We start from the raw sequence: 15,444 nt of genomic DNA, 5'->3' as shown, positions 1-15,444 counted from the left end.
GCGAGGCGCAGGTTCCCGCTCCGTGCCAGGTGCAGAGGGCGACACCGGCGACGTGCCACTCCACTCGCCTCCCAAGGCGCCCCCTCAGATGTTTGCGAACGCACACCAAAGCGGGCTCAAGATAATTGCGCCTGAGACGCCTACCCCTCAGGCTCCATTTCCTGTTCCCGCAAATGGTGAGGCCATCCCTGCCCTGTCAGCCCCTCTGGGCTGTCGTGGGCCTCCAAGGAGACAAAAACGCGAAGGAGCTTTGTGAACTGTGGCGCGCAGTGCACCTGCATGAAACATGAAATTATGACTAAAAATAAAGAGTACGAGGGGGGTAAGAGCGAGAGGTTGAGAGGCCCAGCGAGACAGGAGGCTGCGGGCGGAGACGCTGCGGGCGGAGACGCTGCGAGCGAGCGCCGCCGGGGCGGGCTGACTGGGAGGCGGCTCCGGGGCTGTCGTCCGGCCCCGCCCACCACTGATCCCCAGTGGCCCGAGGGCGCGGCCGCACCCTCTCTGCCGGCCCGCGGGCCCTTTCCCACCACAGACCCCGCCCCGCGCCCTACCCGTCACGCGTCCAAGGTTCAGCCCCGGCACCCGGGGCTCCGGCGCCCACCCGTCCCCAGCAGGCCCCGCCCCCGTGCGGTCCCTCCCGGAAGCGCCGGCGGAGCGTCTTCGCATGGAGCGCGAGCCCAGCGCCTCGGAGGCCGCCCCCGCGGCGGCCGCGCTCTTCGCCTGGGTACGTGACTCCGCCCCCGGGCCAGTGCCGGCCCTGAGGGGCGCCGAGACGTGGGAGCTGCTGGCCGCGGCGTGGGCAGTTCAGGGGCTGGGCGGCCGAGGTCCGAGCCGGGCTCTGGGTTGAAGGATCCTGGGCTGGGAGCGGAGGAGGTGTGGGCGGGGAAGGAAGGGTCTTCGCGGTCGACTTAGGGGCCTGCCGGCTGGCGGGATCAGGGCGGGAGGGGCTGTGGCGCCGCGGGAAGAACCTGCCTCGGGACAGAGCGTCTGGTTCCGCGAGAGCCCTCCCGCCCGAATAGCGCCTGGAAGACAGCGCGGAGGGCTCGGTAAAGAGGATTTCCCGGTCCCAGAGCCCCGTGGGGCCACCTGTGCCCCCCACCCTCCTGATGCCTGGAGGAGGGAGGCCCTGTCCCAGCCTGGCGAAAGCATCCTTTGGATGTGAGGCCTGCGGTGTTTGGCCGCGCACAAGGCACAGACCCTGCCTATTTGCTGACACTCTGCTGTGACAGGTTCTTGCATGTTCTGGGGGAGTTGGGCTGCTGTTGGTTTGACGGGAGCATTGGGAGAGAAAGGGTCATCTTGATGTGTGTCTGGGAGAGAGGAGGGTTCAGGCACAGGAGCGTGGCAGGTGACCGACCAGCATGCACGGGGACAAGGAGTCGCTGCGTCTTGTGCTTCTTCATAGCACGTATCACAATTGTAATGATGTGTATAATTTATTATTAACGTCAATCTTTCTGGCTAGAAAGTAAGTGTGGTAAGAGTGGGTGCTGTGCCTGTCTTGTTCACGGTGCCTCTCTTGGTGTCTGGCACATTGTGGGTCCCCAGTAAATACTTGTTGACGAATGAATGAACGAGCATCTGTGTGCCTACCCATGTGCTGGTGTTGGGGAAATACACATGAGTGAAATACACGAGTGAAGGACTTCCAGCTCTTGTGTTGGGGGAGAGCAACATTATAACCTGTATTGCTGTTAAAATCAGTATTAATTGTCCAATTTTTAAAGAAGTAATGATCAGTACAAGGCGGCACTTGTTGAATGTGGGGCTGCAATTTGGCAGGAGGGAGAGCATGGCGTGGCCTGCGGTAGTCTGGCTGGCTGGGCGTCTTTGAGGTGGCCCGGGAGCTGCGGGTGGAGTTGGGGATTGAATGTGTGCTGTCTCTGGCTTTTTCCAGGCAGGAGACTGGCATCTGTGTGGACAGAGGAAACAGAAATATTGTTTCAGTACAGACAAAGCCGAATATTAAAGGTTGTAAAATATGTTTAATAGGTTGACACCCTTCTGCTGTGTTTGGAGGACTGATGGTGTGTTTTTCCTGCTGTATAATCGGAAACTGTGGGGGTGTGTTGGTCGGCTAGGGCTACCATAACAAAATACCACACAACAGAGGCTTAAACAACAGAAATTTATTTTCTCACAGTTCCAGAGGCTAGAAGGCCAAGATCAAGGTGTGAGTAGGTTTGGTTTCTCCCGAGGCCTCTCTCTGGCTTGCAGATGGCCGCCTTCTCACTGTGTCCTCACATGGCTTTTTTCACTGTGTCCTCACATGGCCTTTTCTGTGTGCGTGAGCATCCCTGATGTCTCTTCTTTTAAGGACACCAGTCATATTGGATTAGGGCCCCACCCTTATGACCTCATTTAACCTTAATTGCTCCTTTAAAGGCAATTAAGGTTAAAGTACTGTATTTGCCCCTCTCTCCAAATACAGTAAGGTACTAAAGGTTAGGGCTTCAACACGTGAATTTTGGGGGAATAAAGTTCAGTTCACAGGAAGGGGATTTACCTTGTTAGGTGTGTGTGTGTGTGTGTATGTGCACGTGTGATATGTCTGGAGTGTTTGCAAGGAAGAAAGGCGAACAACAGTTGTTATAGGTTGTGTTAAATTTCCCTTTGTCTTGCTTTATCTTGGATTTAGGGCCTCTTGCAGCATTACAAAAATTGGTACCGTAATTTGAACCTCAGAGTGCCCACGTGTCATGTTACTTTTCTCCCAGGTGTTCAGCAGCCTTGCACCCCTCGTAATGGGACAGCCACGGAGATCTCAGGGCTGACCAATAAATCCTGTGCATATATACTCTATATTCCCTTTCATGCTGAGCAAGTCTTTCATAGGGTCTTACATTTATTCGCCATATAAATATATGTACATCTTCTTTGGGCCAGCACAGTTTCAGATGCAGGGGAAACTGCAGTGAGCAAAGCAGAGTTCCTGCCCTCCTGGAGTTTAGTTTCTAGCAGGGGAGGTGTACAGTAAACAAGTAGACATATATAATGTAACATCAAGAAGTGGCATGAAGAAAAATAAAGCAGAAAATGAGTGATATGGGGATGCTATTTTAGATAAGGTCATACAGTTAACCACCTGCCAGGTAAGCTCTGGGCTGGTTCACTGTATGTCCTTTTTAAATTTTTTCTTAGAGACACAGTAAGGCATAGGAAAAGGTGCAGGGCATCAGACTTTTTGCCTACCCAGATGTAACTATGGAAAGTTACTTAACCTCTCTGAGCCTTAGTTTCTTCCTCTGTGAAATGGGAGTAATAATGTCCTTCTTAGTTGTTGTGAGGGTTAAAGGTGAATGCACAGTATGGAGAGAAGCACTCAGTAATTGGTAGCTAATATTGCCCCTGTGGGCTTCTGGGACTTACGCCCCTGCTATGGCTTACTCTTCCATCTTTGAGTCCTTGCAGCCCAGGATGGTTGTGAAATAGACTACAGGGGGAAGGATTATATATGTATGTATGTATGTATGTATATATGTATTTGTTGTAATTATTTTACATCACTTTTCCTCATTCAGGTGTCTTCAAAAACAAACATATTTAAAAGATTTTACTTCTCATCTCCAGGAAGAACCAGCTAGGAGTAGGTACTTGAATAAATTATAAAGATTCTCTCTGCAGGTCCACAATCCCTTATCTTCAGTTCTGAATACAAAAAGCTCTGAAAACCCAAAACTTACCGGACATAAGTCCATTTATAGTCTTTGGCCACTTCTTATGCATATTTGTACTTTTTAATGCGGAAATATTATTGTTTTGCTTATGGGCTGCTGTCCTTGGACCTAGCATCAGTATATATGACATATATACTGTATTACTTTTCTAAAAGCTGTAATATTCTGAATCTGAAATACATCTGACTGTAAGCATTTCAGATTAGGGATTATGGACCTTTTTTGTATAATAATAATAATAATAATAATAATAATAGACATATTGCCTGTCGAGGGGAAATCTGTCCCCTTATTGGAATCTCAACGTATGAATCTTGGAGTCACATAGCACTGTACTTCAAAAGGCCTTTAGAGATCATTGCCAGCCTCTTTCACTGTACAGATGAAATAATGACGTGCCTTGCTTTAAGGCACAAAATCTTAGCCAACTTTGATTCCAGAGTCATTGTCAGTTTTCCCATCATGGGTTTGGGGAGGAGAAACAAGAACTAATTCCAGGATGTTGCCCTCCCATTTTGATGCCATTTCTCTCCCATTTTTTTCTTCCCTTAGCTTCCCTAGATAGTTAGCTTTTATCAGAAGGAACCCCTGTGCTGTCTCCCAAAGGCAATACATGGGGGCTGGAGCATAAGAAGGGAAAGATGAGGAATATCACTGGCTGAGTTGTGGATGCTGAGGACTCTTCTCGTATGGAAATCATGGTGTTCTGAGGATGGGGCCTCCATCTAAATGTGGGTTGCATATAACAGCCGTTAAGAATGAGCCCAACAGGTCATTTCCTCTTTAGTCAGTTTACCACTTGACAAAGGAAGGGTAAGATTTACATTCCCAAATGCTCCAGAGTCTTTCAGTGAGCGAATTATTATTATTTTTCTTTTCAGATTTTGGGGAAGGGATTTGAGGAGGGAAGAAAGGAGTTGGGGTAAGGGTGTTTCTAAGTCTGAAACTCTCTCTGTCCTGAGCTGTCCCCATGATTACTCAAGGACAAGGGGAGACAGTTTTGCCCACAGCTCAGAGACGCAGATAACAAAGGAATGACCTTCATTTTTCTTCAGGCTGGCCCCTGTAGGGGTCTGTCAGCAGCTTCTACTGGAACTTTGTTTGGATTCTGTGTCCATATTTATAATTTATTTGAAACGTGCTGGATAGTGTTCTCATTTGGGGGCTGAAGTTCAGCTAGGGAAAGCAGTGAGGTGGCATGGGTGCAGGAGGAGGGGGTAAGGAGAGATACGAGATACTCCTGCCAAGGACTCGCAGCCCAGAACTCTCTCTAGAGAAGAGAAGCCCCTCCTCCTCAAGAGGCTGTCTTGTTCTCAGTCAGAAGAACCTTGATTTAGGATATGGCCTCTCTTTTCATGGCCACCCTAAGAGGAAAGGCCACTTTACCCCATTACCTTCTGAGGGTTGGGCTAGGCCAAGGACCTCATAGGACTCATGTCCCCTCCAGCCATGGCTAGCATCGCCACTTTGCCTTCTGGGGCCTGAGGTAGAAAAAAGTGTGGTTTCTTCAGCTGCTATAGGAGGCCAAGCAGGGCATTTGTCCTTTGCCCCAGTAAATTAAGCCTGCCAGGGTGCCTACCTAGGAACTTTCCTGTACATGAATTTCCTCCACTGTTACGGTCATGAGTCTCTTACTAATGGGATTACAGATCAGGAGTGGGGAGACAGGGTTATGTGTTGTTTTCTGGTGCTTGTTATTATATATTTGAATAAACAGTGCTGTGAGTATTTGCCATGAAGGAGCTAAAATTTTTTTTTTTAAATGAGCCTAAGAAATCTCATCTGTTATAGGCTCTGAGAGCTACGTCAGGGTGAGAAAGACAGAGACAGGTAAATAGACATCGACAGTTGTGGTTCCCACACTTTTTCATCCTTGGCTTATTCATCCCTAGGGTGCAAATAGCTATGGGCAACTTGGCCTCGGCCATAAGGAAGATGTGCTGTTGCCGCAGCAACTGAATGACTTCTGTAAACCCAGGAGTGTCAGGAGGATCACAGGAGGAGGGGGCCACTCTGCAGTTGTCACAGGTAATTTCCTTCAAAAGTAGATAGTCACTCATTTTCTTATTTAGATGTTTTCCCGTGGATATGATATTGCCATCTTTCATCCTTTTGTATTTTGCAGAGGAAAATAATGTATTTTTGTGAAACATTTTTGTGAAAGAGCTGCATTACCATCAGAAGATCCTAGATTTTCAGGGCTAGAAGGACTTCAGAGATCTTCTAGGCCACCCCTTTCCCCGACCCCCTCCATTATACAAATGAAACTCAGAAAGGAACACTGATGGCTTAACATCACAAGGCAAATTAGTGGCAGAGTTACAATGTATATTTTACACCATAGGAGTTAGAAGTCTTTGTAATTAGATTGGATATTCCTTGAGAGCAAAAACTGTGTTATTTCCCTTAATCTTCCCTTACTGTATCTAGGATAGCACTTAACAAGTAGTACAAGTGCTACAATGTTGTAAAGGGGGTCATAGTGCATCTGGTTGAGAACATGAGCTCTGGAATCAAATCTCTGGGTTCAGATCCTGGTTCTGTGACTTATTATCTGTGTGACCTTGGGCAAATAGCCACAGTTTCTGAATCGATTACTTGAGGATAATAATGGTGGGTGAAGAGAACCAGTGAGTTAGCAGGGCTCCATTCCGACTCTCAGGGGTCCTTGGTGCTTTTCCCTTTACGGACCCCTTCCTTTGTAAAGAAATAAAATTATATTTTACAACTGTGTTGGTATAAAGGTGGATATTAATATAATCCACTCCGGATTTAGTGTTACGTATGTATTGTTACTATATTATCTTTTTCTCATTTCAAAATAACGAAAAATTAAGCCACTCTGTGGGCCTCTGAAAGCATTGTGGGCCCTAGACACTGTGCCTAAAGGATAAGTCTGCCCTGCACAAAAAGCTCTTAAAACAGTACCTGGCACATTCTCAGTGTTGAATAAATGTTGGCTTTTTGTTCCAGTAGATGCTCAGTTTGGTGATTGATTGACCACTGCTGCAAGACTTGAAGTTTCTACATAGGTATTAGTTTGAGGCGCTTGGCCTTGTGTTGTTTGCTCCAGAATACATGAACATACACAGCTTATTAACTTCGATGGGAAAAAAGTTATTGGTCTGAGACTCCAAATAATTAGTGAAATCTTTTTGTCCATTTTGCAGTTGTGTTTTTACCTGTGCACACTGTCACTGATTTTTTTATATTTTGCAGATGGAGGAGACCTCTTTGTTTGTGGCCTGAACAAAGATGGGCAACTGGGGCTTGGTCACACAGAGGATATCCCATATTTTACCCCCTGCAAATCCCTCTTTGGCTGTCCCATCCAACAGGTGGCCTGTGGCTGGGATTTTACCATTATACTTACAAGTGAGTTCACTCCTAGGTAAATTTTTATCACCACAAAGGATTTGGGTGAGAACAGTATGATGGTGGTGACTGCAGATTAAATGAAAGCCTCTTTGTTGTTTAAAAAGCACACACAAGGCCGGGTGCAGTGGTTCACAATTGTAATCCCAGCACTTTGGGAGGCCAAGGCGGGTGTATCACTTGAGGTCAGGAGTTTGAGACCACCCTGGCCAACATGGTAAAACCCCGTCTCTACTAAAAATACAGAAATTAGCCAGGTGTGGTACCCCATGCCTATAGTCCCAGCTACTCTGTAGTCCCAGCTATTTGGGAGGCTGAGGCAGGCGAATCACTTGAACCTGGGAGGTGGAGGTTGCAGTGAGCCGAGATTGCGCCACTGCACCCCAGCCTGAGCGACAGAGCAATAATCCATCTCAAAATAAATAAAAATACATAAAAAGCACACACAAATTTTCCCTCTGGTTGTCAAGGAAAGTTATGGACTACCTTTTCTAAGGAGAGTTTAACAGTAAAGGAGACTGGGATTGGGGTGGAAAACTTTAGTCAGAGAGCAAGGAATAGACTAGATCACTAGTGGTGGCCACTTCCTGTCCCAAAAGTTCATGATAGCCGCGTGCCTTGGGTAGCTGGCCAGTAGCCAGCAGTGGCAGCAAAGGGTTACTTATGGGGAATGTGGTAGGAGAATATGAGACAATAGTGGTTGCCAAATCAGTGATGACAGCTTTTTCCCACTGTGGGATTTTTTATTTTTATTTTTTTTTAATAAATGGTGTTGAGCAGATCTGTTTGGTCTTTGTGAAGCCAGGTAGCAGGATAGGATATGGCCAGAGGGTTATTAGAATAATGCACTTGGGAACAGCCAGCAGTAGTTACTTTGTCAGCTGACGTCTGTTCCCTTGAAGCAGTTTTGACCTCTCTGTTCAGCTTTGCTCTGTCTAGCTGGCCATTCTGGATTTAAAGGACCATCTGTGGTTTCTGACCAGGCTCCCTCTTTGCCACGGTCCTCTGGTAAAGGCATCTTCTGTCACTCTCCTGTCATAAACCCTTGTGGATTCTCCCAGACATAGCTCAGATTCCTAGCTTTGTAGCGTTGGCCTTCTGTAACTGTTCCCTAGCTATCTTTGTGCCTTGTCTCTTATTCTCCACACTCCTCATACTTTTCTTTCTAGTCATACCGAGCAGTATATGCTCTTCTGTCTGTCTGGACCAGCCCCTCTTGTCTATTTGATAGACTCGAATCCCAGCTTTAAAACCCTGCTCAAGTGTCACCATCCTTCTCTGTGGAGGGGTTCTGTAATATGTGTTGAATTTGATGGTAATTATTAGAATCTAAATAATAATTATGATTTATAAAGTGTTTATTGTGAGCCTATGTTTTGGATTGTGAGGAGTCAGTAGATAATGCTCTTTCCTGCTCACATTTGGAGCCAGTTGTGAGAAAAGCACAGAGAAGTCAGTACTGGAGATTAAAAACTATTGGCTTTTCACTGGTAAAGGCTAAATTGGAGAACAGGATTAATTGTGAGACCAGTGGTCCTAATATTCTTCTGGTCCAAACTTACCCCCAAATCGCTAGGCTTTCCCCACAGGGAAATGCTTCCTATGTGTCAGCCTAGAATGACTGAGAGGGAGGTGCCAAGCCACACATGTCCTGTCCCGTCTCCTAAGCTCACCAGTTGGTTACATGACTGCTGTCCCCTACAAAGCAGTGAGGATGGGGAAGGGCAGGGAGAAAAGCTGGAGTGTTTTACTAATGGAAATTTTGTCACATGGAAACATGAAAAGTGAGAAATTACTATCCTCCCATCCCAATACTAGACACTGAGTTAAGTGTTCTACACAGATAATCTGTTATTAATGAGAGAATAGAATAGACAATCTGTGTAGAGCGCTTAACCTGGTGCCCAGTGTTTTCATTCCCAGAGGAATAAAAGCAGGGAATATGGTCTGAATGCACTGAAGCACTTCCCCTCATCCCCTTTGCATCTCTCACCCTGCAGCATTTACCCATTGGTCACAGACATCTTACTTCATAGATTTGCAATTTAAGTATTTGTATTTTGCAGAAAATGGTCAAGTTCTATCATGTGGATCCAACTACTTTGGCCAGTTAGGAGTTCCTCATGGACCTCAAAGATGTGTGGTTCCCCAGGCCATTGAGGTGAGGACAGTTAATATTTAGCTTGCCCATGACCTGTTAAAGTGTTTCCAAGGTATTAACCTATCTCTCCCCAGAATAAAAGGCTGTCACGATCCCTGAAAACCCATGGAGTAGGAGAATTTGAGTTGAAAAATAGGTGCTTCTGGGAAAAATTAAGTTGGGAGGTAGACGCTGTGAATGAAAACCTCTGTTAGTTTTCATACACTTCATATGAAGTTTTGTGAAATAAAACAATAAAAGTAATACATCTTATAAGGATATTGATGACATTTTACAGTTCTAAAGTTAGTAATAATGGAAATTATGTTAGAAATAGGTCCAGATAGAAGTTATTTGTCGAAAGACACTAAGCTGGGCAAATGGTATAGGCCAGTGCTAGCCAGTAGAAATATAATATGAGCCATATGTAATTTAAAATTTTCTAGTAGCCCCATTTAAAAAAGAAACAGGTGAAATTAATTTTTAAAATAACAGCATTATTGAGCTATAATTCACATACCATAAAATTAACCCCTTTAAAATGTATATCCACAGAGATGAGCAACCAATATCATTATCTTATTTTAGAACATTTTCATTACCACCAAAAGAAACTATGTACTTAATAGCAGTCAATTCCTATTCTCCCTTCCCCTCAGCCCCTGGTGAGTACTAATCTACTTTTTGTCCCTGTAGATTTGCCTGTTATTTCAGCATGTTATCAGTATAAGGTTATTTTTTGTTTTTGTTTTTATTTTTGAGGCGGAGTCTCGCTCTGTCGCCCAGGCTGGAGTGCAGTGGCGCGATCCCGGCTCACTGCAACCTCCGCCTCCTGGGTTCAAGCAGTTCCCTGCCTCGGCCTCCCGAGTAGCTGGGATTACAGGTGCCTGGCACCATTCCCAGCTAATTCAGTATAAAAATTATTAACAAGATATTTTATACTGATTTTGTACTAGGTCTTTGAACTCTGGTGTGCATTTTTTACTTACAATATGTCTCAGTTTAGTGTAATCACATTTCAAGTTTTCAAGCGCTATGTGTAGGTAGTGGCTACCATATTGGACAAAACAAGTGTTAAACAGGACTCTTGGCTCTAGTTCACAGGTCTTTACTTCAGTGCATCATACTTAAAATTACTCCTTTTTGTGAAGTTTATATTGTAAGTGATCATAATAGGAATATAGAATTTTTAAAGAAATATGCTTGAATCAAAAATGAGTTTTACCACCTAAGCTGCCCACTCCGGTCTAATTTCCCTAAACTCTGATTAATAGTGGGAGATGTTTTTTCCCTAGAGAAAGCTTGGGTCTGCCCCTGCCAGCTTGCTGAACTCAGTTATTAGTCTGTGGACTGTTATTTGGGGTCATGGTTCCCGTGGTATGCACAATGTCTAGGCTCTGTAGTCCCTGAAGGAAGTATTATAGCTCCCAATTGCAAATAGATGGCCTTGTAAGCACCTACATATAAGTTACAATTAATTTAGCTTAATTATACTTTATATAATTAAGGAATAGAGGAACAATGGTTAAAATATGTTGGATGACAGAATCAGAAGGTAAAAACATTTTGACAGGTGATATTCTATGCAACAATAGGAGCAATGTGCCAAAGAGAAATTTAATAGAAATTCATTCATTCATTTATTTATTTATTTATTTATTTATTTTGTTTTGTTTTGTTTTGTTTTTTTGTTTTTTTTGAGACGGAGTCTCGCTCTGTCGCCCAGGCTGGAGTGCAGTGGCGCAATCTCGGCTCACTGCAAGCTCCGCCTCCCGGGTTCACGCCATTCTCCTGCCTCAGCCTCTCCGAGTAGCTGGGACTACAGGCGCCTGCCACCACGCCCGGCTAATTTTTTGTATTTTTAGTAGAGACAGGGTTTCACCGTGGTCTCGATCTCCTGACCTCGTGATCCGCCCGCCTCGGCCTCCCAAAGTGCTGGGATTACAAGCGTGAGCCACGGCGCCCGGCCTCATTCATTTATTTAATGACAACAGTTTTGTGTAGGTACTATGTTTAGGCAGTGGGAGCAAAGTTGAATAAGACCTGTCCTAGCAGTTGAGAGCTTTATAGTTTGGTAGGACATGATAGGCACATAAATACTTAAATGTAATACCATGTCAGAACTATGACAGATGCATGTATATCCCCAAAGGAGGGAGTTTTGAGCATCTAGGGGAAGGTGGGGTGAGAAGAGGTTTAAGCTAAGTCTCAAAAGTTAAATAGAGGTTTACCTGTCTTGGGATAGGAGTATGCTCAGAGTGGGTGCAAAAGAAGAACATTCTAGGCAGAAGGAACCATGTAAGCAAAGGTGCAACGGAATAAAACAGGAGAGTTTGGGATATCGTAAGTAGTTCAGTATGGTTGGAATATAAGGAAGAGGTGGGAGTTCCAGGGTAGAGTGGGTGGGAATGGGGCAATCAGGGTGGTTGTATGTGACACATGGTAAGAACAGCACGGTAGGGAGGTCAGATAGGAAGATGGATTGAAGGAAGATTACTTAGGAAACTCTTGCTAACAATCCAAATGAAATGATTGTGGCTCAAACTAAAGCAGCAACAGTTGGGATGGAGAGTAAGAGGTGGAGGTGAGTGGTGTTAAAGAGACTGAAGTCACATGTAAAGCCCTTCAGTTAGTTTTTTGGGGAAAAACAAAAGGAAAATATAAAGGACAGTATGTTCAAATTGTATTAACACTAAGATTTGATCTTCTCGTAAGCTGATGTGATTGTGGACTCCATTGACAGAGGTATAGTTTCCAGAAGAAGGAAGGCCAGAGCTTAGCCCTTTCTGCTGTTCAGCCTGCATCTGGGATGTTGTGTTTTGCTGTGGATTTGGTGCTTAGGCCCTGGGCATAAAGGTATATAAGACTGAGGTCCTGCCCTTGAGGGTCCTAAAGTTTAGAAAGACACTGTGGACCTGTAAATAAACAAATGTGATAAGCCTTAATGGGGTTATGATTATGCTATAGAGTTCCTTTAAAAGAGAAAGATTGAACAACTAGAGCATATTTAGAGAAGTGAAGACCAGGAGGGGAAGGGAATTTGAAACCCAGTGATGACTGATGAATGGGGGATATTTGCTTTGAAGAAAAGATCTTCATTAGTTATCTATTGCTGTGTAACAAATTACTGCAAACCTTAGCAGCTTAGAACAGCAAACATTTATTATGTCACAGTTTTGGAGAGTCAGGAATTTAGGAACAGCTTAGCTGGTCTCTCATGAAGTTGCAGTAGAGATGTTAGCTGGGTCTGCTTGCAATCTCCGTGGACCTGTAAATAAACAAATGTGGTAAAGCCCTAATGGTTTCATGTTCCTTGCCATGTGGACCTTTCTATTGGACTTTTCAGACATAGCATCTGGTTTCCCCCAGGAGTGATGAGAGAGAGAGGGAGAGATGCTAAGCAGGAAGCCTTAGTGCCTTTTTTCGCCTAGACTCTGAGTCACTCATTGCTGCTTTATTCTCTTTATTAAAAGCATGTCACTAAGTCCAGCCCACACAAGGGGAGGGGTATTAAGCTCCACATCTTGAAGGGAGGAGTAGCAAAGAATTTGAGGACCTATTTTTAAAACCACTACAAGATGTCTTAGAGAGGACATGACAACTGTCTTCAAATATTTGGAAAGCATTGTCAGAAGCTGCAGGCAGATAGGTTTGGTTCCACCTAAAGAGATAAATGGAACTGTGCAAAGGTGGAACAGGCACCTGGGGAAATGGCGATCCCTATGTCACTAGGGGTAGGTGTTTGGCAGGAGTTGGGTGACTACTTGGTGGGGTGTTGTTGGTTGGGGATTGGACTAGATCATGTTGGGAAACTTTGAGCCCTTGGTAAATAAAGTCTTACTGGCACACAGTCATGCTCATTCATTTATGGAAGTCTAGAGCTGCTTTTATGTTACAATGGCAGAGCTAAGTAGTGTGACAGAAACTGTGGCCTGTAAAACATTTACTAACTGTCCCTTTACAGAAAACATTTACTAACTCTTGGACTAGATGACCTTAGAAGTGCCTCCCAGCCCTGAGAATTGTTGTCATATGGTATTGTGATATGGTATTTTAAAAGATATATTTTTTTATTTTAGGGATAAATATAGAGGTATTTATGGGTGGAAATATTGGGGGAAGTGGTTGCTTTAAACCAGTCAGACCCATAATGAGGACCGTACTGCATTGTATTTGGTATAAATTACATAAAATTTTGTAGATGGATGGTTCTGAGATCTAAATCCTTTTCTTTATTTTGACAGCTCCATAAAGAGAAGGTTGTTTGTATTGCTGCTGGACTGAGACATGCATTAGCTGCTACAGGTGATCATTTTATCTTTATTTTTTTATTTTTATTTTTAATAATTTTTAGAGATGGGGTCTCACTCTGTTGCCCAGGCTGGAGTGCAGTGGCTTGATCATAGCTTGCTGTAGCCTTGAACTCCTGAGCCCAAGCTGTCTAACTGCCTCAGCCTCCTGAGTAGCTAGAACTATAGGTGCATGCCACCATGCCCTGCTAATTTTTAAGATTTTTTTGTAGAGACAGGGTCTCGCTATGTTGCCCAGGCTGGTCTTGAATTTCTGGCCTCAAGCAATCCTCCCGCCTTGGCCTTCCAAAGTACTGGGATTACAAGTGTGAGCCACTGTGCCCAGCCTGCCCCCCGCCTTTTAAAATAGGTCTATAATAAGAGGAAACTTAACTTTAGGAGAAAAACCATTTAGGGAATATTTCAAAGGGTCCTGCTGCATTGTGGTTCTGATGAAAAGGAGAGAACATAAGGCAGAAGTCATGTGGGAAAGACATTAGCAGGTAGAGAGGAAGGAAATGAAGTTTTCTAGCTCTTTATGTTCTAGGTATGATGCTAGGTGCTATTTATTTGATTATTTAATCCTCACAACCAGGAAGTGATGCGAGTTACATTTTACATGTGAAGAAACTGAGGCACAGAGTTAAAGTGCTTGTGTAAGCTTACACAGGGAGTAACGTAGAGCTGGGATCAGAGCCTAGGATGGTTTGGATCCTAAGGCTCATATTCTTTGCAGGGAACTGCACTGCCTTCCTAATGGATTTTAATGTTTATTAATTTAAAAGCTTTAAGTGAGCTTGTCTCCTATACTGTGAGTGGGTGATGGGACTGACAGTCTGTGTGTGAGGGAGACAGGGAGGTGGCGTGTGGGAAGAACAGTGACCCTTTTATCTCTCTCCTTTTCATTTTTTCTGCTCTTACTCCTTTCGAACTGAAGGACAGCACTAATTGGCTGTGGCAGCTGAGGTTCAGGTGTTTCGTGAGTCCAGTTGTGGAGTGGAGGAAGGAGAGAGGAGGTGAGGAAGAGCTCAATGCAGACTGTGCTGATAGTCCTGGGCTTAGCATTGATTATACTTAAAAAAAAATTCAACTTTTTATTTTGAGATAATTGCAGATGCACATGCAGTTGCAAAAATAAAACAGACCCTGTGTGTTCTTTCCCAGTTTCTCCTAATGGTATCTTTCAAAACTATAGTACAATAACATAATGAGGATATTAACATTGATACAGTCAAGATATAGAACAGTTCCATTACCACAGGGATCCTTCCTGTTGCCTTTTTATAGCCACACCTATTTCTACCTGCCTATAACCACTTCAGCCCTAGGCTAAGCACTCTTCTGTTCTCCATCTCTATGATGTTGTCATTTCAAAAATGTTATATAAATGGTATCATACAGTATATAACCTTTTGAGGTTGGCTTTTTTCACTCAACATAATTCCTTAGACATTCATCCAAGTTGTGTATATCAGTAATTCATTCCTTTTCATTGCTGAGTAGTATTTGTTGGTATGGATGTACCACAGTACTAATCTGTTAGGGCTGCCATAACAAAATACCACAAACTGGGAGGCTTAAAGAACAGACAGTTATTTTCTCACCATTCTGGAGGCTAAAAGTCTTAAGATTATTGTGTTGTTAGGATTGGTTTCTCGTGAGTTTTTTTTTTTTCCTGGCCTGTAGGTGACCACCTTCTTGCTTGGTTCTTGCATGGCCTTTTTTGGGTGTGCCTGTGGAGAGGGAGAGATCTCTGATGTCTCTTCCTCTTTTTATAAGGACACCAGTCCTATTAGATTAAGGCCCTACACGTATGACCCCCTTTAACTTTTATTGCATTCCATAGCCCCCATCTGCAAATCTAGTTACAGTGGGCATTAGGGTTTCAACAATTTCAACATCTGAATTTTAGGGGGATACGGTTCTTCCCATGCCTATATATATACACACACACACATATACA

General features: G+C 44.3%; 1 protein-coding gene across 9 annotated transcripts in view; it reads left to right on the top strand.

Annotated features, from left to right (window-relative positions):
• Positions 1-497: 497 nt before the first annotated feature.
• SERGEF (secretion regulating guanine nucleotide exchange factor) overlaps positions 498-15,444 on the top strand; it is a 230,645-nt gene continuing 215,698 nt past the window's right edge. Inside the window, exons 1-7 of one of the 9 annotated variants that reach the window (XM_030829606.1) lie at positions 744-824; positions 1,898-1,971; positions 3,522-3,586; positions 5,570-5,705; positions 6,897-7,056; positions 9,119-9,213; positions 13,437-13,497. In XM_030829606.1, the coding sequence (XP_030685466.1) occupies positions 6,933-7,056; positions 9,119-9,213; positions 13,437-13,497 (280 nt within the window). In that variant the 5' untranslated portion in view covers positions 744-824; positions 1,898-1,971; positions 3,522-3,586; positions 5,570-5,705; positions 6,897-6,932. The other 8 variants (XM_030829603.1, XM_030829605.1, XM_030829601.1 and 5 more) reach the window with 8 other exon arrangements.

The sequence above is a fragment of the Nomascus leucogenys genome, chromosome 15 (assembly GCF_006542625.1).
Source record: "Nomascus leucogenys isolate Asia chromosome 15, Asia_NLE_v1, whole genome shotgun sequence".
NCBI classification, from domain to species: Eukaryota; Metazoa; Chordata; class Mammalia; order Primates; family Hylobatidae; genus Nomascus; species Nomascus leucogenys.
This window is presented reverse-complemented; position numbering and strand designations above follow the sequence as displayed.